This window comes from Rhinoraja longicauda, chromosome 3 (genome assembly GCF_053455715.1).
Source record: "Rhinoraja longicauda isolate Sanriku21f chromosome 3, sRhiLon1.1, whole genome shotgun sequence".
Lineage (NCBI taxonomy): Eukaryota > Metazoa > Chordata > Chondrichthyes > Rajiformes > Arhynchobatidae > Rhinoraja > Rhinoraja longicauda.
The window spans coordinates 89,101,058-89,127,211 of NC_135955.1; the positions used below are offsets into that span (position 1 = coordinate 89,101,058).

The following is a 26,154-nucleotide window of genomic DNA, read 5'->3' on the forward strand; positions in this document are numbered from 1 at the left end:
ATAAGTCTCCAGGTCCTGATAGGATATTCCCTAGGACATTGAGGGAAGTTAGTGCAGAAATAGCAGGGGCTATGACGGAAATATTTCAAACGTCATTAGAAACAGGGATGGTGCCGGAAGATTGGCGCATTGCGCATGTTGTGCCTTTGTTTAAAAAAGGTTCTAAAAGTAAACCTAGCAATTATAGACCTATTAGTTTGACGTCTGTGGTGGGAAAATTAATGGAAAAGATACTTAGGGACAATATATATAATTATTTGGATAATCAAGGCCTGATTAGAAACAGTCAACATGGATTTGTGCCTGGAAGGTCATGTTTGACTAATCTTCTTGAATTTTTTGAAGAGGTTACCAGGGAAATTGATAAGGGCAAGGCTGTGGATGTTGTCTATATGGACTTCAGTAAGGCATTTGACAAGGTTCCACATGGAAGGTTGATTAAGAAGGTTAAATCGTTGGGTATTAATAGTGAGGTTGCAAGATGGATTCAACAATGGCTGAATGGGAGATACCAGAGGGTAACGGTTGACAATTGTATGTCAGGTTGGAGGCCAGTGTCTAGTGGAGTGCCCCAAGGATCTGTGTTGGGTCCACTGTTGTTTGTCATTTACATTAATGATCTGGATGATGGTGTGGCAAATTGGATTAGTAAATATGCAGATGATACTAAGATAGGTGGAGTAGTTGATAGTGAGGTAGATTTTCAAAGTCTACAGAGAGACTTGGGCCTTTTGGAAGGGTGGGCTGAAAGATGGCAGATGGAGTTTAATGCTGATAAGTGTGAGGTGCTGCATTTTGGTAGGACAAATCAAAATAGGACGTACAGGGTAAATGGTAGGGAATTGAGGAATGCAGTGGAACAGAGGGATCTGGGAATAACTGTGCATTGTTCCCTGAAGGTGGAATCTCATGTGGATAGGGTGGTGAAGAAGGCGTTTGGTATGCTTGCCTTTATAAATCAGAGCATCGAGTATAGAAGTTGGGATGTAATGTTGAAATTGTACAGGGCATTGGTGAGGCCGAATCTGGAGTATGGTGTGCAGTTCTGGTCGCCAAATTATAGGAAGGATGTCGACAAAATGGAGAGGGTACAGAGGAGATTTACTAGAATGTTGCCTGGGTTTCAGCACTTAGGCTACAGAGAGAGGTTGAACAGGTTGGGTCTTTATTCTTTGGAGCGTAGAAGGTTGAGGGTGGACTTGATTGAGGTTTTTTAAATTTTGAGAGGGACGGACAGAGTTGACGTGGGTAGGCTTTTCCCTTTGAGAGTGGGGAAGATTCCAACAAGGGGACATAGCTTCAGAATTGAGGGACAAAGGTTTAGGGGTAACATGAGGGGGAACTTCTTTACTCAGAGGGTTGTGGCTGTATGGAATGGGCTTCCGGTGGAAGTGGTGGAGGCTGGCTTGATTTTATTATTTAAGAGTAAATTGGATAGGTATATGGATAGGAGGGGATTGGAGGGTTATGGTCTGAGTGCAGGTAGATGAGACTAGGTCAGGGAGAATGGTCGGCGTGGACTGGTAGGGCCGGACAGGCCTGTTTCCATGCTGTAGTTGTTATATGTTATATATATGTTATATATATGAAGCATGTTCCCAATGTTGGGGGAGTCCAGAACAAGGGGCCACAGTTTAAGAATAAGGGGTAGGCCATTTAGAACTGAGATGCGGAAAAACTTTTTCAGTCAGAGAGTTGTGAATCTGTGGAATTCTCTGCCTCAGAAGGCAGAGGAGGCAAATTCTCTGAATGCATTCAAGAGAGAGCTAGATAGAGTTCTTAAGGATAGCGGAGTCAGGGGAGAAGGCAGGAACGGGGTACTGATTGAGAATGATCAGCCATGATCACATTGAATGGCGGTGCTGGCTCGAAGGGCCGAATGCCCTCCTCCCTCCTCTCTTCGACGAGTTTAGCAACATGCTCTCTCGCTGCTCCCCCTCTGTGATAATTCCCTCCCTTCCCCTCCTCCTTCCCAGATCTCCCTCTATCTTCCTGTCTCCACCTATATCCTTCCTTTGACCCACCCACGACATCAGTCTGAAGAAGGGTCTCGACCCGAAACGTCACCCATTCCTTCTCTCCCGCGATGCTGCCTGACCTGCTGAGTTACTCCAGCATTTTGTGAATAAATCGATTTGTACCAGCATCTCAGTTATTTTCTTATATTATATATTGACCTATTGACATGGTTTGGAGGGATATGGACCAAATGCGGGCAGGTGGGAATAGTGTAGCTGGGACATGTTTTGGTCGGTGTGGGCAATTTGGGCCGAAGGGCCTGTTTCCACACTGTATGACCCTGAACGTATAAGAAAATAACTGCAGATGCTGGTACAAATCGATTTATTCACAAAATGCTGGAGTAACTCAGCAGGTCAGGCAGCATCTCGGGAGAGAAGGAGGAATGGGTGACGTTTCGGGTCGAGAAGAAGGGTCTGAAGAAGGGTCTCGACCCGAAACGTCACCCATTCCTTCTCTCCCGAGATGCTGCCTGACCTGCTGAGTTACTCCAGCATTTTGTGAATAAAATGACCCTGAACGTTGTCTGTCCATTTCCCTGCTGAGGCGCTGAGTTGCTCCAGCACTTTTGTGTTTAACCCCTCCGGGGTTTTAACACTCTCCTCGAAGCGGTCGGAGCTCTGAGACCTCCTTTATATCATCAGTAATGGTCCAGGACCGACATGGAGCGGGTTACTCACAGGCTCAAGTTCTTACTGCTTGCTCTGTCTGCCTCCTGCCTCTGCCTCTGCCTCCTGCCTCTGCTCTGTCTGACTGCGGTTCCTGGCCCTGGGCCCAGCCCGGTCACATGCAAACATCTCCACAGACTGGGTCAATCTAATTAATAGATTTCACTGTCGTCGTCAATGCTCAAAAGTAAGCGTATAATGAAGTAAATGTTTATCGACCGGACATGTAATTCAGGGTTATTTTAAGTTGTTGAGGTGGGTTGTGTGTTTTTTTTACCCGGCCGGTGGCGTCGTCGTCGCCGTCGCCGCTCTGGTCCCGCGACCCATCGTCCCGCCTCTTCCTCTAGTCCAGCAACAACATGGCGGCGGCTGTGTGAATGAGTGAGCGGCGGCAGGAACAACAGTAACAGGGGCAGCCACAACAACAACAGCAGCAGGAGGAGAAGACCGCAGCCGGATTCATTCTGATTTCTGTGCCTTCTTAAGAGTGAGACCCACACACAGACCCGGAGATGGTGAGTGCCCGAGGGGGAGGGAAAGGGACTGCGCGCCATACACGAGGCCGCGTCGCCGGGAGGCCCCGGCCTCAGTACCCGGTCATCTCCCCACAGCCATCTCCCCCCACAACCATCTCTCCCCCCACAGCCATCTCTCCCCCACAGCCATCTCTCCCCCACAGCCATCTCTCCCCCCACAGCCATCTCTCCCCCCACAGCCGTCTCTCCCCCACAGCCGTCTCTTCCCCCACAGCCGTCTCTTCCCCCACAGCCGTCTCTTCCCCCACAGCCGTCTCTCCCCCACAGCCGTCTCTTCCCCCACAGCCGTCTCTTCCCCCCACAGCCATCTCTCCCCCCACAGCCATCTCTCCCCCCACAGCCATCTCTCCCCCCACAGCCATCTCTCCCCCACAGCCATCTCTCCCCCACAGCCGTCTCTTCCCCCACAGCCGTCTCTTCCCCCACAGCCGTCTCTTCCCCCACAGCCGTCTCTTCCCCCACAGCCGTCTCTTCCCCCACAGCCGTCTCTTCCCCCACAGCCGTCTCTCCCCCACAGCCGTCTCTCCCCCACAGCCGTCTCTCCCCCCACAGCCGTCTCTCCCCCCCACAGCCGTCTCTCCCCCCCACAGCCGTCTCTCCCCCCACAGCCGTCTCTCCCCCCACAGCCGTCTCTCCCCCCACAGCCGTCTCTCCCCCCACAGCCGTCTCTCCCCCCACAGCCATCTCTCCCCCCCACAGCCGTCTCTCCCCCCACAGCCGTCTCTCCCCCCACAGCCGTCTCTCCCCCCACAGCCGTCTCTCCCCCCACAGCCATCTTCCCCAACAGCCGTCTCTCCCCCACAGCCATCTTCCCCACAGCCGTCTCTCCTCCACAGCCGTCTCTCCCCCTCACAGCCGTCTCTCCCCCCCCACAGCCGTCTCTCCCCCCCACAGCCGTCTCTCCCCCCCACAGCCGTCTCTCCCCCCCACAGCCGTCTCTCCCCCCCCACAGCCGTCTCTCCCCCCCACAGCCGTCTCTTCCCCCACAGCCGTCTCTTCCCCCCCACAGCCGTCTCTTCCCCCCCACAGCCGTCTCTTCCCCCCCACAGCCGTCTCTTCCCCCCCACAGCCGTCTCTCCCCCCCACAGCCGTCTCTCCCCCCCACATACCTCTCCCCCCACACACACACACATATCTCTCCACAACCATCTCTACACACACACACCACCCTCCTAACCTCAGACCGTCCTCATTAGACCATATAACATTCTTGACAACTGATCAAATCAAAATAACCCGCTGCTCGTAGAGTATTAACTTTGACCTCAAAAACATCCATTGAATGCGTTTATTCACAAAATGCTGGAGTAACTCAGCGCCGGTCGGGCAGCATCTCAGGAGAGAAGGAATGGGTGACGTTTTCGGGTCGAGACCCCCACTTTCAGTCTGAAGAAGGGTCTCGACCCGAAACGTCACCCATTCTTTCTCTCCTGAGATGCTGCCCGACCTGCTGAGTTACTCCAGCATTTTGTGAATAAATACCTTCGATTTGTACCAGCATCTGCAGTTATTTTCTTACACTCCATTGAATGCGTAGTCAGAGTCATACAGTGTGGAAACAGGCCCTTCGACTTTTTGTGTCTATCTTCAGCTTTTTGTGTCCATCTTCAGCTTTTTGTGTCTATTTTCGGTTAAAGCCAGCTTCTGTAATTCCTCCTACACTTTCGGCCCAACTTGCCCACACACGGCCAACATGTCCCAGCTGCACTACTAGTCCCACCTGTCTGGGTTTGGCCCATATCACTCCAAACCTGTCCTATCCTTTTACCTGTCTCGCTGTTCTTAAATGTTGGAATAGTCCCAAGCTCAACTACCTCCTCCGGCAGTTCGTTCCATACACCCATCACCTTTTGTGTGCAAAAAGTTACCCCTCAGATTCCTATTAAATCTCACCTTAAACCCATGTCCTCTGGTTCTCGATTCCCCTACTCTGGGCAAGAGACTGTGCGTCTACCCGATCGATTTCTCTCATGATTTTGTACATGGGAGCAGAATTTGGCACATTTTCACAAAGCGTACAGCTAATAATGGCCTGTTTCCTTTTTCATTGTCACTTTTTTGCGTATCTTTCATTCATTTGTTCTATATCTGTGTATAACACCATCTATATCTCTCGTTTCCCTTTCCACTGACTCTCAGTCTGAAGAAGGGTCTCGACCTGAAATGGTCACCTATTCCTTTTCTCCCGAGATGTTGTCTGACCCGCTGAGTTACTCCAACTTTTTTGCCATCGATCTAAACTCCAGCAAGTATGGGCCCAGTGCCATCCTCTCCCAAGTATATAAAATTATGAGAAGTACAGAAAGTGTCAATTGTCATGATCCTTTTCCAATGCTTGGGTTATCAATAATAAGAGGGTATAGGTGTAAGGTGAGAGGAAAGAGGGGATGTGTTTAAATCAGTCTGAAATGGGATGCCGACCTGAAATGTCACCGATACATGTTCTCCAATAATGCTCCCTAAATGGGCCTGAGTTAGAGTCATAGAGTGATTATAGTGTGGAAACAGGCCCTTCGGCCCAACTGGCCCACACTGCCCAACATTCCTAGCTACACTAGTCCCACCTGCCAGCGCTTGGTCCATATCCCTTCAAATTTGTCGTATCCATTTATCTGTGTAACTGTTTCTTAAACTTTGATATAGTCCCAGTCTCAACTACCTCCTCTGGCAGCTTGTTCCATACACCCACCACCCTTTGTGTGAAAAAGTTACCCCTCAGATTCCTATTAAATCTATTCTCCTTCACCTTGAACCTATGTCCTCTGGTCCTCAATTCCCCTACTTTACTGTCCCCGCCCCCCAGAATTGTAGGATTTAGCATTTCTGGTGCAGTTCTGAATGGGTTTTTATGGGTTTATTACAGCCGCAAAATGAATATATCGAATTACATCGTAAGCGATATGGATATCGCTTGGATTATCATGAGAAGAAAAGGAAGAAGGAGGGCCGTGAACCACACGAACGATCACACAAAGCCAGAAAGATGATCGGTCTGAAGGCCAAATTGTACCACAAACAACGCCATTCAGAAAAAATACAGATGAAGAAAACGTGAGCATTTGCATTTTGATTTATTGCTGTGTAATTTAAAAGTTAGAAATATCCAATAGTAATAGATATATTAGTTATATGTAGAAAATATCATTTGAAAAAACATGAGAAACATTTTGTCTGCAATATTTACCAAAATCAGTGTACATTTTTGAAAAATGATTTATTTAGGAAGTAAATAGCAAGCTTTGCCAATATTCTCATATGGATTCACACTTTTGTATTTAATGTATCACGTGTATGCTTCGAGCCAGATAGTAATAATGGTACAAAGCCTATTGGTTTTTGTAACAAAGCTTTTGTGAACAAAATGTAATTTACTGGGTTTTCTTCTGTAAATCTAAATGGGGAAAAATAGTTTTAAAATGAAGGCATAGGAATTACTTGGTACGAGAATTTTTAAAAGCTAAGGTGGCTGAATAAATGGGCTCAACCATGATGACAAGCTGTAATGGTTACAGAGAAGATTTACCAGGATATTGCTGGGACTAGAGGGTCTGAGCTATAGGGAGAGGTTAAGTAGGCTGGGACTCTATTCCCTGGAGCGCAGAAGGATGAGGGGTGATCTTATAGAGATGTATAAAATCATGAGAGGAATACATAGAGGAATTAAACCTTTTTCCCTTCACCTGAAACTTATGTCCTCTGGTCCTGGATTCACCTACTCTGGGCAAGAGACTGTGTATCGATCCGATGTATTCCTCTCATCGGATCGATGCACAGTCTCTTGCCCAGAGTAGGTGAATCCAGGACCAGAGGACATAAGTTTCCGATGAAGGGAAAAAGGTTTAATAGGAATCTAAGGGGTAACTTTTTCACACAGAGGGTGGTGGGTGTATGGAACAAGCTGCCAGAGGAGATAGTTGAGGCAGGGACCAAAATGGACCAAACGTTGGCAGGTGGGACTAGTGTAGCTGGGACATGTTGCCGGTGTGGGCAAGTTGGGCCAAAGGGCCTGTTTCCACATTGTATCACTCTATGACTCTAATTGGACCTAGTGGAAACAGTCTTGGTCATGGAAACAGGACCCACTAATGTCTGATATATTTTCTGTTCAATATGTTCTTTATTTAACTTATGAGAGAAAGTAGATTGTAGAGAGGCTTTTACATAGGCACGTGGATATGCTGAGAATATATCAGCCCATTGATTCCTCGCAGACTCCAGGAGCGATCCCATTCCTCCACTCCTTGCACAACATAGAACATAGAAAAGTACAGTTCAGGAATGGGCTCTTTGGCCAGTAATGTCTGTGCGGAACATAAGCCAAATAAACTCCTCTCCTCTGCCTGCACACAATCCATATCACTCCATTCTCAGCATATCCATGTGCCTATGTAAAAGCCTCTCTACAATCTATTTTCTCTCATAAGGTGAATCTCACTCCATGCAGCAACACTAGGGATAATTTACAGTAACCAAATAATCTACCAAATATGCATTTTGGAATGTAGGAGAAATCCAAGAACCCGGGGAAAATTATGTGGTCACAGGGAGGACATGCAAACTCCACATGGAGAAAGATGCAGATCAGGATCATTGAATCTGTGATGGAGCAACTCTACCTGTTGTATCACTATGCTGCTCATGGTCAACTACATGTGATAATTGGCCTGGTCGTGTTGCCATCCTCGTTTTCATTATCTTGATGCTCAACTTTAAAAAAAATTATAGTTGAAGAATTCTCCTCAATCTTTACTTGCAACTTGAAGATTATCTAAATGCATCTTTCTTTCATGAAGAGTGTATTGTCTTTGGCAAGGGAAAACCTTTACTGAAAATACTTTCTTTAATGTAATGTTTTGTTTAATGTTAAACATGTATATATTTTTATCTCTGCAGCATTAAAATGCACGAACAGAGAAATACCAAACAGAAGAATGATGAGAAGACACCAGATGGGGCCGTACCAGCCTATCTGCTTGACAGAGAAGGACAATCGCGTGCCAAAGTCCTGTCCAATATGATCAAACAGAAAAGAAAAGAGAAAGCTGTGAGTGAAGGCTATTGTGCATCTTTGAAATGGATCCTGGAATCAGATCCTGCAAAATTGGCCTGTTGCATGTTTTGGGGAAGAACTTTCACTTTTTGAAGTTCATTGGTTGAGCATCCACGTGAATCTGCACGTACTCTCTGCATGCTGCTCAATGAAGTATTGGAAGTGAAATCCTTTCACAAAGTACTCTTTCCCTCTTTTAGATGTAAAATTTCATATAATAGTGATTCAAAATGCTGGAGTAACTCAGCGGGTCAGGCAGCATCTCTGGAGAGGAATGGGTGACATTTCGGGTCGAGACCCTTCTTCAGACTGATGTCAGGGGAGCAGGCGGGACAAAGATAGGATGTAGTCGGAGACAGGAAGACTAGTGGGAGAACTGGGAAAGGGGAGGGGATAGAGAGGGAAAGCAGGGAATATTTGAAGTTAGAGAAGTCAATGTTCATAAAGCTAGGGTTTAAACTACCCAAGCGAAATATGAGGTGCTGTTCCTCCAATTTGCACTGGGCCTCACTCTGACAATGGAGGAGGCCCAGGCAGAAAGGTCAGATTGGGAGGGGGAAGTTGAAGTGCTGAGCCACTGGGAGATTAGGTTGGATAAGACGAACTGAGCGGAGGTGTTGAGCGAAACGATCGTCGAGCCTGCGCTTGGTCTCGCCGATGTGGAGAGGTTGACATCCGAAACAGCGGATACATCCAAAATAGTAGATACTACAAACCTACTGACTCCCGTAGCTATCTTGACTACCCTGTTTCCTGTAATAACTCTATCACCTACTCTCAATTCCTCTGCCTACGCCGCATCTGCGCCCAGGATGAGGTGTTCCATACTAAGGCATCGGAAATGTCCTCATTCTTTAGGAAACGGGGGTTCCCCTCTTCCATTCTAGATGAGGCTCTCACTAGGATCTCCTCAATATTCCCCAGCTCCGCTCTTGTCCCCCCACCCCCTATTCGTAACAAGGATGGAGTCCCCCTTGTTCTCACCTTCCACCCCATCAGCCGTCGCATACAACAAATTATCCTCCAACGTTTCCACCACCTCCAACGGGATCCCACTACTGGCTACATCTTCCCATCTCCACCCCTTTTTGCTTTCTGCAGAGATCGTAACTCTGTAACTCCCTGGTCCACTCGTCCCCACCCAATCCACCCCCTCACCAGGTACTTTCCCCTGCAACCGCAGGAGATGCAACACCTATCCCTTTACCTCCCCCTTCGACTCCATCCAAGGACCCAAACAGTCTTTCCAGGTCAAGTCAAGTCAAATTTATTTGTCACATACACATACACGATGTGCAGTGAAATGAAAGTGGCAATGCCTGCGGATTGTGCACAAAAAAGAATTACAGTTACAGCATATAAATAAAGTTAATAAGTTACTATAGTGTAGACAAAAATTTAGTCTCTGGAGTTATAAAAGTTGATAGTCTCAAGTTGACAAACTCCGTCTCATCCTCTCCGTTTCTACAGCGTGACAGCGGAGGCGTTTGCCTGATCGTAGCATCTGGAACAGTCCGTTACTGGGGTGGCAGGGGTCCCTCATGATCTTGCTTGCTCTGGATCTGCACCTCCTGATGTATAGGTCCTGCAGGGGGACGAGTGTAGTTCCCATGGTGCGTTCTGCAGGGCCATTCTCTCCTGGGCAGAGCTGTTCCCAAACCAGACTGTAATGTTGCCGACAGGATGCTCTTTACAGCCCCAGAGTAGAAGCAATGAAGGATCCTCAGAGACACTCTGAATTTCCTCAGTTGCCTAAGGTGGTAATGGCGCTGCTTTGCCTTACCCACCAGTGCGGCAATGTGCGTTGCCCACGTCAGATCCTCTGTGATGCGGACTCCCAAGTATTTAAAACTGCTCACCCTATCCACAGTAGACCCATTTATCTCCAGTGGCGTGTACGTCCTTAGATGTTTAGCCCTTCTGAAGTCAGCTCCTTCCTTTTAGTGACATTCAAGAGGAGGCTATTGTCCTGACACCAGAGTGCCAGATCAGCCACCAGAGTGCCAGGTGAGGCAGAGGTTCACTCGCACCTCATCCAACTTCATCTTTTGTATCCGCTGTTCCAGATGTCAACTTCTCTACATCGGCGAGACCAAGCCCAGGCTCGGCGATCGTTTCGCTCAACACCTCCGCTCAGTCCGTCTTAACCAACCTGATCTCCCAGTGGCTCAGCACTTCAACTCCCCCTCCCATTCCCAAACTGACCTTTCTGTCCTGTGCCTCCTCCATTGTCAGAGTGAGGCCCAGCACAGATTGGAGGAACAGCACCTCATATTTTGCTTAGATAGTTTATACTCCAGTGGTATGAATATTGACTTCTCTAACTTCAGATAGTCCCTGCTTTCCTTCTCTATCCTCTCCCCTTCCCAGTTCTCCCACTATTTTTCCTGTCTCCGACTACATCCTATCTTTGTCCCTCTCCTGACATCAGTCTGAAGAAGGGTCTCGACCCGAAACGTCATCCATTCCTCTCTCCAGAGTTGCTGTCTGACCCGCTGAGTTACTCCAGCATTTTGTCTTTACCTTTGATTTAAACCAGCATCTGCAGATTTTTTTCCCGACAAATAATAGTGATTGTGCAGTGGTGTGGTGTGGTGGAGGATACAGTCATCAATATTTATCCTTGAGCAAACACCACTGCCACCAACTGTTTGTGTTTTAAAAGCACTTCTTATGCTGAACATTTAGGGCAGTGTTTCTTAATAATACAGCATTGACTTAATAAGATACCACTTGCTGTGAAGCAGCGTTTGATGTGATTATAAAAGATGCTAGATGCTACACGTTTACATTTTATCACTTGAAAATGCTGGTCAAATTTATACTAATTCATTTTAAGGTTAAAATAATATTTCTAATTAGAAAATATATGAATGAATTAATATAAATATGTATTACAGTTTGGGCATCTTATTGTGTGAACAATGCAGGAAAATATTGTATAATTTGTTTCATTCTATTGTAACAATGAAGAAGAATTTTAACTTGTCACACTGAAAATTATTCCATGACAGGGTAAATGGGAAGTACCTTTACCAAAAGTCCGTGCACAAGGTGAAACTGAAGTTTTGAGAGTTCTCCGCACAGGTAAAAGGAAAAGGAAAGTTTGGAAGAGAATGGTTACTAAAGTCTGTTTTGTTGGAGATGGATTCACCAGGAAGCCACCTAAGTACGAACGATTCATCAGACCCATGGTGAGTTACAAACATAGCTGGAAGAGTAGAATATAATTACTGGAACAAGATCAGGCTGTTCTTATTCCGTCAGCTTAATAATGGAAGTTGTGTATTTTAAATGTATAAATTGCAAATGTTGGTTCAGTTGAAGATTAGGACTAAGATGAGGAAAAAGTTCTTCACCCAGAGAGTTGTGAATCTGTGGTATTCTCTGCCACAGAAGGCAGTGGAGGCCAATTCACTGGATGTTTTTGAGAGAGTTATATTTAGCTCTTGGGGCTAAAGGAATCAAGGGATATGGGGAAAAAGGAATGGGATACTGATTTTAGATGATCACCCATGATCATATTGAATGGCGGTGCTGGCTCGAAGGGCTGAATGGCCTACTCCTGCACCTATTTTTCTATGTTTCTCTTGTAGAAACAAAGAACTGTAGATGCTGGTTAATACACAAAAGGACAGTGCTGAAGTAAATTAGCAGGTCAGGCTCTCTTGAGGCCAATAATTTTGTGTGACTAGACCAAGTCTCGTAGAGGGGGGGGCAGGGAAGGGGAGAGGGTGTGACTGAGTGAGCCCTGGAGCCAACGTCTCTCCTGTATTGGTGTAGCACCCTGAATTCCCCCCCCCGCCACACTCAATCCCCTTATGCCCCCTCCTCCCCCCACTGACCCACTCCATACCCCCTAGCCCACCCCAACTTGCCCCCACTCCCCAAGCCCTGCCTTGACCCCCATTCCCTCTCCCCGCCCCTATTTCCCCTCACCCCCACCTCCCTCCCCACCCCCACTCTCCCCTCCTCCCCAACCCCTCTCCTGTCCCCCATCCCCCCACCCCCTTCTTCCTCCCCACCCCCACTTGCCCCTCCCCTACCCCCACTCCCCCAGCCCTGCCTCCACCCCCATTTCCCCCTCCCCACCCTTATTCCCCCCTCCCCTCGACCCCACCTCCCTCCCCCTACCCCCACTCTCCCTGCCCACCCCCACTCTTCCCTTCTCCCCACGCCCACTCTTCCCTTCTCCCCACCCCCACTCTTCCCTTCTCCCCACCCCCACTCTTCCCTTCTCCCCACCCCCAATCTTCCCTTCTCCCCACCCCCACTCTTCCCTTCTCCCCACCCCCACTCTTCCCTTCTCCCCACCCCCACTCTTCCCTTCTCCCCACCCCCACTCTTCCCTTCTCCCCACCCCCACTCTTCCCTTCTCCCCACCCCCACTCTTCCCTTCTCCCCACCCCCACTCTTCCCTTCTCCCCACCCCCCACTCTTCCCTTCTCCCCACCCCCACTCTTCCCTTCTCCCCACCCCCACTCTCCCCTTCTCCCCACCCCCACTCTTCCCTTCTCCCCACCCCCACTCTCCCCTTCTCCCCACCCCCACTCTTCCCTTCTCCCCACCCCCACTCTCCCCTTCTCCCCACCCCCACTCCCCCCCCCGCCCCCCACACTCTCTCCTCCCCCCACTCTCTCCTCCCCCCACTCTCTCCTCCCCCCCACTCTTTCCTCCCCCCCACTCTCTCCTCCCCCCACTCTCTCCTCCCCCCACTCTCTCCTCCCCCCACTCTCTCCTCCCCCCACTCTCTCCTCCCCCCACTCTCTCCTCCCCCCCCACTCTCTCCTCCCCCCCCACTCTCTCCTCCCCCCCACTCTCTCCTCCCCCCCACTCTCCTCCCCCCACTCTCTCCTCCCCCACCCCCACTCTCTCGTCCCCCATCCCATTCTCCCCCACCCCCAGTCTCCCATGCCATGCACTGTCCCCCTTCCCCCCCCACCCCCACTCTTACCCCGACACCCTCACCCCTGCCCCCCACACCCACTGTCCCCCTCCCCCCCACTCCCCTCCTACCCCCACACCCACTGTCCCCCTACCCCCACCCTCTCCTCCACCCACTTGAACCCCCCTCCTGTGGGCCCGGCAACGCCGCTTAAAGCTCCTCCATGCGAGGGGGGAGGGGGGGTGAGGAGAGGGGGTGGGGGGAAGGGGAGAGGAAGGCATTGAGCAAGGCACTCCCTTCAGTCGGTCGGGTGCACCCCCTCCCCTCGGAGCGGGAGAGGCGACTACACCTCCCTGCCCGATCTGAGAAATGTCAGGCGGGAGGCATGCTGGGACGGGCGGCGGTTTACGGGGGGGGGGAGGTAATTAGTTAAAGGTCCGGGGGGGGGGGGGGGTGAGAACGAGCACACCATTAAGTAGAATTAAGATTCATCCTAATTTAATATTTCAAGCTAAACTTGCAGAAAAACAGGTAATTAATTTCAAAGGTCAGAAGGCTGTTCAAATCCAGAGTGAGTGAAAGCAGTAGAGAGAAAAGTATTGAAGATGTTGTCAGATGCTTTGGAAGTCATGGGTTTCTACGAAAGATTAGTGAGGTGGACCAAATGCCTTATCGTTCTCTCTCTTGCATGGCATGTCACAGCCCATTTACAAATGTAATCATTGTTTTGGCATAAAAATTCCATCCATTGAATTCAGTTGAAATTGTGCAAAGTACATAATTTAGTATTTTATTCCTTAACCCTGTAAATTACAATAATTCGGTTTAAATGCCTAGAATGTACTCATAAGAGAGATGTTTGTTTTCTTTAGGGTTTGCGTTTTAAGAAGGCACATGTAACCCATCCAGAACTCAAGGCCACCTTCTGCTTGCCTATACTCGGTGTCAAGAAGAACCCATCTTCACCACTATATACAACATTAGGTAAGCAATCAAATGGAAACGCAAACTTTATCAACTGTAATGCAAATAATTTTTGCTGATTCCTTTTTTAATCCCTTTTATACTTTCCTATTAATCAGCAGCTTTAAAAGCCTCCTTTGCAGGCAAGTATTCTACTTGTAAATAAGTTTGTAAAGACTTATCCCAAGGAGTCTTTATTTTCAATGGAGCATGATTTATTCAGAAATATGAAGTGCGTCTTTATAAGTGCCATTGTTCTATCAATGAGACAATATCTTTGTTTGGTTTTCCAATTTCACGGAGCCACTTCATCCCTCATGCCCATGTAATTGTCTATTTAAATCCAGGCAACTATTTTGCCATTGAACTGTGTTTGTCCCTCTCAAATTGATTATCTATATGCTACTAAAACTCTCGGTTTGTTTTATGTTTATGTGTATACCATGCCCTCAACCTCATCGGGACTTCCACGGCCAATTTGTCAATTCGGCTGCTAGAGGTTCTGCGAAAAATCCCCCCGCCCTGGAAGTCTCTCTGAAAATGTGGCACCTAGGCTGGGCAAGGCAACCAATCTCGACCTCATCGGGACTTCCACGGCCGATCGGTGGGTTGAATTTGCAACCTGCGGCTGGGGCTCTGGAACTCCAGCCCAGCTGGAGCCAGCACATCTATCCCCATAGCCGACTTCGTTGGCCTGCTGGATAACCAGCAAAGCTCTGGAACCAAGAGTGCCAGAAATCAGTGGTGGAACTGTAATGAGTAAATATTAAATTCAAGTGCAAGATTATATAACTAAATTAATTAAGACAGGGTTAAAATATAAAACAGCAGAAAAGCCATTTACCACTTTTTTGGGCTGATTATCAATTAATGTGCGACTTTACTTCAAAATGTTATTAGTGTACAGTGACATTCACATTATTTTGTAATGTTTGTTTTTACTTTGAAATGTGGTAAAAGAGGCTTGAAACGGGTAATTTTGTGTAAATTTTCAAATATTTTCCCATTTTTTGACCGTTGTACAAGCGCTCGGCACTTTTCCTTTTTTTTTTACCTCTCACATGCCTGTAATATATATGTTCTCCCATTCGTTTTAAACTTTGTGTATATGTGTGACTATATATACATTTCACTTGATTGATCAAATGTTGATCTTAGCATGTTGTGCATTATTATTCTCTCTGTTTAAAATCACTGCTCTGTTTTGGGAGAGCAGGGAGAGAGCCAGTCATGTACCTGTGTCATTTAAACAAAAATGTGAATAACACTTTTATCCATTCTCCACCCTGTGCCAAATTCACTGCTCACATTCTCTCACCCAGACCCTTCCTTTTCCTACCACCCCAAACTTTGACCAGCTCTCAATCTCCATTTTTAAATGACAAGACCATTCATTTTTAATAAACTTTTCGCATACCGTGGCCCTTTGCGTCACAACACCCTCAGCTTGAACCTCTGTATCAACTGATTCTCCCTCCTGCATTAAACCCGCTCTCTCTACATTCTTGCTGAGTTATTCCAGCATTTTGCGTCTCTCTATACATTCAGTCTGTTTGCTTGGCATCTTACAGCTTTTGATCTACATGCTCTCAACATTGTACATGGCTGATATTTTGATGCAGAAACCAATTCTTCAGCATTTGAACTGGAAACTAGCATTTTGATTGTTCGAAAATCCATTCCCTTATTTAGAATCAGAATGTAACATAAGCTGTTATTATCTGTTTTAATCCGCAAGATCATTGTTCCAAGCACTAATATCAACATATCTTTCATTGTAGGCGTCATCACGAAAGGAACTGTCATTGAAGTGAATGTAAGTGAACTTGGCTTAGTCACGCAAGGAGGCAAAGTTGTATGGGGTAAGTCACAAATACCTATTTTTTACTTAGCCCGTGGATCCTTAAATTTGTAGAGTGATCAACCTTGTAGAACCTCCTGTTAAATTCTATCAATCCAATTTTGATTATCAGTGATTTGAATCTTTGCAGATGGTCTAAACAGATAAGATTTACCTCTGCTAAGCAATTATTTTAGAAGACTGCTATTACATGTCTCGGGTTTCCATCTGCTTATTGAGTTTTGAAAATAAATTACTCTGTAATTATATTTTTGATGCACCTTTTTTTGCCTATTTGCCTCCAAATCTCTCAGTAGAAAATGTAGAGATAGATTAAAACCAGGAAACAAAGGAAGAATGCTTTATAGACCCTGCATACCCCATGTCTGGATTGCCTGTCTACATCTTCCATGTCTGCAATTATTGTAAAATTAATTTGCTTGGATTCTCGTGAGGATGGATCTGTGCCATTTAGATCGTCATTGTCTATCCTCTCAAATATACAAGGGGTGGCGCAGCGGTAAAGTTGCTCCCTTGCAATGCCAGAGACCGGGTTTGATCCAGACTACGGGTGCTGCCTGTAGAGAAGCCGTATGTTCTCCCTGTGACAGCGTGGGTTTTCTCCCACACTCCAAGGGCCTACGGGTTAATTAGCTTTGGTAAGTTTTAAAATTGCCCGCAGAGTGTAGGATAGTGCTAGTGTATGGGGTGATCACTGGGCAACACTGACTCGGTGGGCCGAAGGGCCTGTTTCCCTGCTGTATGTCTAAAGTCTATACATTACTAGTATCATAGCAGCAGATCATGTACTTCTAATATATATTGCCCATTCAAGAGCCAAGAGTGTTTTATTATCACATGTCCTGAAACAGAACAATGAAATTCTTATTTGCAGCAGCACACAGATATGTAGCAAGAATGGAGTTTTATAAGGATTGGTTGTGCATCAAATGCAAAGGTGCAGCATGGTACTTGGAATGCATTCCTAGAGCAGGCTGTATCCACATGATCTTGCACATCCTTTTTTTGCTAATTACCAGCTTCTCCATTAACACGGGTAGTGTCTTCAATACTAGCAAACTGAACAACCAGAATAGCTTGGACTTTCCCACATGCTGGACACTAAACAATTGGACGTGGAGGGTAATTGGGGGGGGGGGGGGGGTTGTTATTGTATTGAATTTTAATATATCTTCTAGATTCATTTGATTAATATGCAGGTCATATATGTTTATTAAGTTCGGAGAAATGTGGATCACATACATTTCAGTTGTGGTCCAATTTCCTCTTCTGAATAGCCTGCAAAATGTTTGTAATCTGAGTAATTTGTTGTGCACAAAGTTTAAGAAAATGTGTACTAAGTTAAACTAACAAATGTTTTTCCTTTCCCTGCAGGTAAATATGCACAAGTAACAAATAATCCTGAAAATGATGGCTGCATTAATGCAGTTCTGCTCGTATAACTAACGACTATGGCATGGACATTAAACAGACTTAATTATTGTAGCCTGGAGTACTGTTTCAAAACAAAATCAACCATATTTGTTCTTTGAAAGATCCAGAAAAAAAAGCCAGCATTTCAATAAGTCTTGTGTCTTTCTTTTTTTTCCATTGAGTCAGTATTTCTAAACTTACACATGAATTCACTCTTTCAACATTCAGAAGGCTAATAGTAGGCAATTAGATTGAAGACACACTTCATACAAAACTTTATTAATCTGAATATTCTGATTTTGCTATAAACTACACAATCTTAAATCAAGATTCAGTTTTATTAATTCAACATCGAGGCAGCAAACTAGTACTATTGCGAAGTATTGGTTTGAATAATCAAGTTGCATAGATAAACAATGGGAATTTGCTTGGTTGAAAGGTTCACTGAACACCAAGATAGAAGTTTGATTACAAGTACTCTTCCGTATAGATCTTTTCGGACTATAGATTTTCATTACCTAATCTCTTGTATTGAAATTTATTGTACAGTAACAAAATACAGGTGCACAGACCATCCCTTGTAGAAGAATATAACCTTTGAGTTATTTTCTTCATCAAATTGATTTGTCTGTTCACATCTAGTGTCAAACGGGTCGTATTAAGCATTGTTTTCAGGGAATAAATTAGAGTTCATTTTGATTTTGTTTTGGGATTCTAAATTTGGGGTATAATGTGCTGAAATGGTGCCTGTCCCATGTATACTGCCTTAGATTCAAAATTATCTCTATGGATCAAATTATTACAGGATCATTGGTATTAATAATCTATTACAGCAAGATGTAGCTTGCAGCTAGCATTTTGATGGTAATTTCACATTGAAATAAAGGACTGGGTTGGTGAGGAGTGCTCAGTGCTCTTGAAGGCAGGAACAGTCATAACAGGGAACAAAAAAGCTGCAGAGAGTCTTATTCGTCTAACACTAGCATAATACGGTTTTTCCCCATGAATGATCTATAACTATAATGCTCCCTCCACCCACACTGCCTTACCCTAGTGGTTTTCGATTGTAAAATGAGCATTGAGATACTCAGAATGGAAGAGATTCCTGTATGCAGGATGCCTATTAAGAAAACTGCAAGTAACAAATTAAATTTGCCAGAATGAAATTGGATTTGATGTGAGAAATGAAGGGCGCATTGTATCTAATAGTGTTGATTTTCTTTATAGATGGAGTTTGTGCTTTGGATATAATCTAGCTCAACTATGACTTATCTACATTCCATTTTCTTTATTTAAACACCAAGTAGAAACCTGTGAGACAAAGAGCTGAAAAGGTTTAATTGCAAAAGTCATAACTAATTTACTACCTGTGAATAACACTTTAAAATTAAAAAAGTCCAGAATTTAGTTTGACCCAGTGTTAAGAGATTTTAAAAGTTACTGCATAAGTTTTATGTAGCCAGGGTGTGTGAACAAAAATGAAACCTTGCCATATAATTTTGTTCTAGGTCAACATGGCTAGTTTTGTTCTGGATGATAAATCACGTTCACTTTCTGCCTTACCTGGAAGGAAAACTGCCAGTATTTTTTTAGCTAAATCTTCCTTTTGAGCTACTCAAATTTTAAATTGAGTCCACCATTGGTGATATTGCCTTTGCACCCTATTACCTGAAGCATTTACATGACCTCCTTCTCAGTTGCTCCTTAAACCTACTGTCCTTATCCATGTTAATCACCTTATGTGCTCAGCGTCCAATTTTGTTAATGTTTCTGCAAAGCACCCTTGCACTGTTTTACAACATTTAAAAGGTGCTACGTAAATGTTGTGTCATCATTAGTAGAAACTTTATGGCTTTTTTTCCCCCAGCAGCTACCTTCTCACCTTAGTTAAAGAAAATGTATTAAAGATTGACAATGGTGATAAATGCATTCCTTTCATCATGTTCGGGTGGATGCACGAGTACGGCGGACCTACAAGGAGACAAAACAAGCTGAAATTAAACCCTTGAAATGGATCACTCTGGAACAGGTCTGAAAATCTATTGCACAAATGAGGATAGGTTTTCTGAATGCAAGTAGAGATATGCATCTAGGCTACTGCAACAGTAGTGGAAAATGATGGCCAACTACATTCTCATCCTGAGTAAAGGACTTAATCTACCTCGCTATCTGCAGGAAATTAAAACTGCATCTTCACAACAGGACACTTAAGCCATTTGTGGCTATTAGTTCAGAGCAATGTTAAACTGATGGGAACTTGGATTTTTTTTTAAATCAGACCCATTCCTGATCTTTTGATTGCTCTGAAACTGCAACGGTGGCAGCCCTCAGCAAGTTGATTTCAAAGTTCAATCCAGGCTCCAGATATAAGTAAGTGGTAAGCTTATGTCATTTAAACTATACCGAATTCAGTTTCTAATCTGACCCAGTTGTGTTTCAAATGATATTTTAAATTTCTATGTGGGTGTCCTCAAACCTTACACCAACACAGAGCGAAAGGTCATTACAGCAGCACAGAGACAATGAATTAAGGATTTAGTGTGTGCTTTCTGGAGGTCAGGTTGGAGAGTGAATAGCTTAGTACGTTACCAGCAGCTCCCAGAGCGCCAGTGTTGGAAGGCGTATCATTAAATGGGAAAGGGCATCCTGAATGAGAATTTAAGTGTAGAAATGCCAGAACCACCCAGATCACATAGCATCCCTGGAAAGAGACACAAAACTGACATTTCAGGTTAAAATTTCTGAAATTCTTTGCAAAAAGTAGTGTTTTACTGTTTCCAGTACATTGTCTATTTCATGTTCTGAATGGGTTTGATTTTTGGGGTATTACAGCTGCACTCATCTTGGCAATTGAACTGCTTGGTTTGGAGGTGATGGGAATTTAGAGAGCAAGACAAGCTATTTTCAACCTCTGATCTGCTTTTGTATCCGTCTTTATTTAGCTGGCTCACTTAAGTTTTGGTCAACAGTAACTAAACACTACAGGTTGTCAGCAAGAGATTAAACGTGAAAATGGTTAAACACTTATGATTGTAGAAAAAAGAAACTGCAGATGCTGGTATACAAAATAAAGTGCTGGAGTCGTTTTGCAGGTCAGGCACCATCTCTGGAGAGTGAAGATAGGCAACATTTCAAGTCAGGACCCTGCCTCAGTCACAATCTGAGGAAGGGTCTTGATCCAAAACATCACCTTTCCATGTTCTACAGAGATGTTATCTGACCCACTTAGTTGCTCCATCACTTCCTTATGATTGTTGTAGGTCACTAAAGTGGCACGTAATGTTCATGGCAGACATCAACCCAAACATGGATTGTCCAGGGCTTGGTAAATTAATGCATAGTTCATTATCTGGGCACGCTGAAGTACAGTGGCCACCATCAACACACATTCCCACTTCTAACCTCAGTAAAATGCCATTTTGAATGTAAGTGGTGGTAGTTCCTACTGCTATTTGATGTGGTTTGGTGATTGGCCTCCAGCAATCAAGACTGTTTTCAATGATGAAGAATGAAAGTTAATGTGCCCCTCATAAATATTGGTACTTTTTCCATTTGATAAACAATATGCACAGCATTTCATAATTTATTTTGCCATAAGGCCCATGGAATTGATATTTGCACTCAGCTATCCCATTTATTCTCTATCCTAGTCCGATCCCCAGTGAAGTGTCAAATTGCAATGAATTTGCCCTTGTATACTGTTTGAATCCACAAGTCTAATTACTGATGTGACCCTGCATTAGTTGTGATGCCCATATCCATGAAGAAACACCAGGTAAGATGAAGCCTGATGGAGTAAACTAGACACCTAGCTATTTAGGGAGGGTATTGGAGTAGGAGACACCAGGGGAGGAAAATCTGGAATATTTTTCTCCATGCAGAAGATAGTAAGATAGTTCAGAATAGTAAGAGGATTGTAGGTCTTGAGAATCTTGGAGAAAGCAAGTCATTCTCAAAAGGGATGAAACATTAGTATTTTCAATTGCAATCACTGATGCCTGATATCTTTCCTCTTGAGAATATCATGATGCAAGCATATTAAAATTTTAATCATAATTATCCAATCTTAGATGAAGTGTCCCATGTGTATTGTAACAAATGTAAAGATTAGATGTTTTAAAAAAGATTAAAAGATCTCAATCAAGATATGTCCAATTTGGGCTAATATTTTATAATTCAATGGAATTTTGTTCAAGATCTGCAAAATAGCTTAATTTGACAATATTCTGCCAGAAAGAAATTTATTGTGACAGACTTCACTGTAAAAATTATACATACAAAAAATAACATTCTAGTACCAATGTTACTTAATACATAAAGATTTATTCAGTACATTTAAAAGCTTTCATTATTCCCTTCCTAGTCCAGTTATAGTGAATCACAATGGTGCTGTGAAATTATGAAAGATATTTAAATAATTTTAACAAATAAGCTGATATTAGAAAGACAGTATTGACACCACATCAGATACAAAACCACATCACATTGGAAGATGTAATCACAATGGATGTATGGCACTCATTAACCATCCTTGAAGCTATATGATAGACCAGAAGCTCCAGATACCAAGTAAAAGAATTGCCAATTACTTCCATTACAAGTTTAGCATTTTGTTTAGAAAATGCTGATGCTTTACTGTACTGATCAGACTGCAAAAAAAAAAAGCTTTTAAAAGCATTAGACAATAAAATAAAGTGAGTCGTCACAAAGTTAAAACTTTAAAAACAAAGGATCTGTCATGTGTGGTTAAAGAAAAAGCATTCTTATTGTATTTCAAGATATAAAAAGTTAAGGATTATGGACCAATGATCCATCAGAAACAAAATCCAGAATTTGTTCTAAAATACCTCTTGGAAATAAATCTGATAATTGTGAAAGCTTTTATTCTATATTAGATCAATGAAAATTATGAACTATTCTAACACTAGATATTTAGTATCCAATCCAAACATGAATTATGAGTAGAAAGCTCAAAACATAAGTTTGAAATTACAATAGACATTAGTGGCTATCATACTGTGCTGTATTAGAAGGTCTAGACTAACCCTACTATTCTGATGCAAACAGACAAGCAATACAAAGGCTTTTCTTTGGATTACCATTCAGAGCACTGGTCAAACTGAATCTAAAGCTAAGATACTATTAACAGACTGCATTTTTGCACATTAGGTACAATATTCAATTTACTACCAAAATGAAGTTTAAAAACAACTTCAAAATTAAAACAAGCTACAAAGTCAGCTTTTAATAAATTTGGTTTATAGGTCACTCTCCTATAGTACATCAAACTAAACATTTGTAGGATCATTTTATTCTAACATTCCAAAGTTAATAAAGTGATGCTTATAAAACAGCTTCCTCATAAATGAGGAGTTCCCTTTTTCAAACTGTTGAAGATGCAACATCAAAAATCTGCATTAGAATTTAAATTTTATTTAATAGTGTTGATGAAATGGGAGTGTCTGTTAATGAAGTACAGGAAAACAGGGCTTGAATTATCCCAGCATCACACAACTTAGCTGGAATTTTGCATCTCCTGTAACAAAGTGGATTACAATTAGTTACATACATGGTGGAACTTGTGCTCATGCCGCTACCTTGCTTCGCTTCTTGGGAGGTCCTTTGTTTCCCTTGACTTTCCTCCTCAAATTTCTCCTATCCATAACCGGCACTTCCATTTCCATCTCCTCTGAACTACTGTCGACCCCCTTCTCAGCCACAGCCGGCGAGGGCTGATCTTTCAGATCGACTTCTTTTGCTTCATCTGCTGCCGGATGGACAGTCGTGGCCTGCTTCTGCGAAACATCCTGAAGTTCAATCACAAGCAAAGGACCAAGACTGAGGTCCATCGGGGCATTGGACTCCGCTGGTTCACCTTCCTGCTGTGCAGAGTCAGTCTTTGTAACGCTGGACGTGGCCTCACTCTCCGCACCGCTATGTTGAGATGCCTCCTCATTAACAGACTCATGGCCGCTATCGGGCGTCTTCTCATCAGCTTGGACATCGGGCTGTTCTGTGTGTTCAGATACTGCATCTTTATTTGGATTAGTTTCATTCAGGTTGGAAGGGGTGCAGTTGGCTGCTGGATCCTGCACTGGTTCATCTTCTTTGCTGTCATTCTGCTCAGCAACATCTCCAGCCTGAACAGGAAGAGTAAAGAACTCTTAGCCACAATAATAATCGCAATAAACACCCATCAATTCCCAACAAAAATTTAGATTAACATCACTTTCTTTACTTAATAGTTCCACCTCTAGCCTTTCAAGAACAAACATTTATTCTATTTTGCACAAAGATGAGACACAAGAAACTGCAGTTGCTGGGGTCTTGAGCAAAAACAAAACAAAGTGCTGAAGGAACTCAGTTTGCCAGGCAACATCTGTGGAGGGAATGAACGCGACATTTTGGGTCGAAGGTATCACAAAATGCTGGAGTCAGGCAGCATCTAGGAGAGAGGGAATGGGTGACGTTTCGGGTCGAGACCCTTCAGACATTTTGGGTCAGGACCTCTCTTCAAACTAAGTTTACTCTACTTCAAGTAGAGTATGGGAGAAGAAAGCAGGAAATGAGAAGTGATAGCTGGATACAGGCGAGGTGGGGAGATGAACTGATGGGTGGAATGTGACAAAGGCTAAAGAAAAAGGAGACAATGGCGTTGGATAAAGAATAAAGCGTGAAATGTAAAGTTGGAGAGAAGATTTTGGATGGAAGGACAGGAGGAGGGGATAAAAGAAAATCTGGGACTTAGGATGGCGGCACGGTAGCGCAGCGGTAGAGTTGCTGCTTTACAGCGAATGCAGCGCCGGAGACTCAGGTTCGATCCTGACTACGGGCGCTGTACTGTAAGGAGTTTGTACGTCCTCCCCGTGACCTGCGTGGGTTTTCTCCGAGATCTTCGGTTTCCTCCCACACTCCAAAGACGTACAGGTATGTAGGTTAATTGGCTGGGTAAATGTAAAAATTGTCCCTAGTGGGTGTAGGATGGTGTTAATGTACGGGGATCGCTGGGCGGCACGGACTTGGTGGGCCGAAAAGGCCTGTTTCCGGCTGTATATATATGATATGATATGATATGATATGATATGATATGATATGGCAGGTGGGCATCCTGCAGGGAGGGAAAGTGTTGGGAAAGAGAGGGCAGGTAAGTGGGGTATGACTTGAAATTAGAGAATTCGATGTTCATGTTGTTGGGCTGTAAACTTCCCAGTGGATATCTTACCCGTTAATACTACTGGGTTGCAGGAAGACATTCGGGCCAATGGATAGTATATTTTCTCTCGCATCCCCAAAACGTGGAGATTTGTAGGTTAATTGGCCTCGGTAAATTGCCAGTAGGGAATGGATGTGAGGGTGGGATGAGGTGGAACTCGTGTGAACGATGGTCAGCATGGACTCAAAGGGCCTGTTTCCATGCTGTATCTCTAAACTGAAACTATAACCACAAATAGCGTCTGCTGTTAAATTTTGTATGCAAGTGGAGCAGCGGCTAATTGGGTAATTTTGCTGGTTTTGATCGAATTGAAATAGTGCCTCAGCAAAAGCTAGCGCTCAGCTGTTTAAACGTTGACCAAGAGAATGGCAAAACTTAGTTAACTTGATCCGTAATATTACTTATAAGCAGTAGACCACAGAATCAAGCCTAGGAGGATGCACAGTGAAGAAGCAGCATCCATGCTCATCTTTAAAGGGGGTATGGGGAGAAGGCAGGAACGGGGTACTGATTAAGAATGATCAGCCATGATCACATTGAATGGCGGTGCTGGCTCGAAGGGCTGAATGGCCTCCTCCTGCACCTATTGTCTATTGAAATGGTTACACAAATCTAGTTCTTATAAAAAGATTATCAACCCAAAGTATCATTCGTTTCAGACACAAAATACTGGGGTAACTCAACGGGTCAGGCAGCATCTCTGGAGAAAAGGAATAGGTGACATTTCGGGTCGAGACCTTTCTTCAGACTGAGAGTCAGGGGAAAGGGAAACGAGAGATATAAACGGTACTTGGGACGAATGAACGGAATATATGCAGAAAGTAACAATAATTATGGAAATGTGGAGCCCATACTGGTCCATTGTTGACTGGGATAGGTGATAGATAACGAGTTAATACAGACAGTGGAACTCAACAGGACAACAGTGAAACTAATCTGTGGTAGTGAGTTTGGGTTAAAACATGGTCGGAAAGCAGGAAGAATTACAGAGAGGGTGCAGCAAGAGAGATTGTTGCAGAACTCTCAGAGCGAGGAGGAGAACTTCAAAGTTGGCATATCATGAGGAGATTTCACAATGGAGCAGATAGGGAGGAAACGCAGATGCTCGGCTAAGTCACAAAAACCTGGAGTAACTCAGTGGGTCGGGCAGAAAAGGAATAGGTGACATTTCTGGTGGAGGCCCTTCTTCAGACTGCGAGCCAGGGGAGAGGGGAACGAGAGATATAAATGGGTACTTAGAACAAATGAATGGAAGATGTACAGAAAGCAAGGAGGAATGAAGGAAATGTGGAGCTCACAATAGTCCATTGTTGGCTGTGGGATAGGTGATAATGAGTACATATCAACCCGTTTCTCCTTGCCCGAGAGAGGGGGGAGGCGACAGCGGGGGGGGGGAGCGACAGCGGGGGGGAACGACAGCGGGGGGGGAGCGACAGTGGGGGGGATCGACAGCGGGGGGGGAACGACAGCGGGGGGGGAGCGACAGTGGGGGGGAACGACAGCGGGGGGGGGAGCGACAGCGGGGGCGACAGGAGGGGGAGTGACA

General features: G+C 44.6%; 3 protein-coding genes across 5 annotated transcripts in view; 1 reads left to right on the forward strand and 2 right to left on the reverse strand.

Annotated features, from left to right (window-relative positions):
- gfm2 (GTP dependent ribosome recycling factor mitochondrial 2) overlaps positions 1–3,031 on the reverse strand; it is a 42,350-nt gene extending 39,319 nt beyond the window's left edge. For 2 of the 3 annotated variants that reach the window (XM_078396622.1, XM_078396624.1), the window contains exon 1: positions 2,700–2,895. The gene's annotated coding sequence lies outside the window, so the exon portion shown is untranslated. Of the gene's footprint in view, positions 1–2,699; positions 2,896–2,964 lie in introns of those variants that run through there. The other variant, XM_078396623.1, reaches the window with a different exon arrangement.
- On the forward strand, positions 3,013–17,547 carry nsa2 (NSA2 ribosome biogenesis homolog (S. cerevisiae)). Its single transcript, XM_078396626.1, has 7 exons — positions 3,013–3,202; positions 6,087–6,274; positions 8,117–8,267; positions 11,288–11,467; positions 14,031–14,142; positions 15,903–15,983; positions 17,357–17,547. Exons 1-7 carry the CDS (start codon positions 3,200–3,202, stop codon positions 17,422–17,424), a joined length of 783 nt encoding a protein of 260 aa, XP_078252752.1. The 5' UTR covers positions 3,013–3,199; the 3' UTR covers positions 17,425–17,547.
- Positions 17,548–21,628: 4,081 nt separating this feature from the next.
- LOC144592168 (uncharacterized) overlaps positions 21,629–26,154 on the reverse strand; it is a 77,867-nt gene continuing 73,341 nt past the window's right edge. Inside the window, exon 13 of the mRNA XM_078396621.1 lies at positions 21,629–23,535. Coding sequence (XP_078252747.1) covers positions 22,981–23,535 — 555 coding nt within the window. The 3' untranslated portion in view covers positions 21,629–22,980. The remainder of the gene's footprint in view (positions 23,536–26,154) is intronic.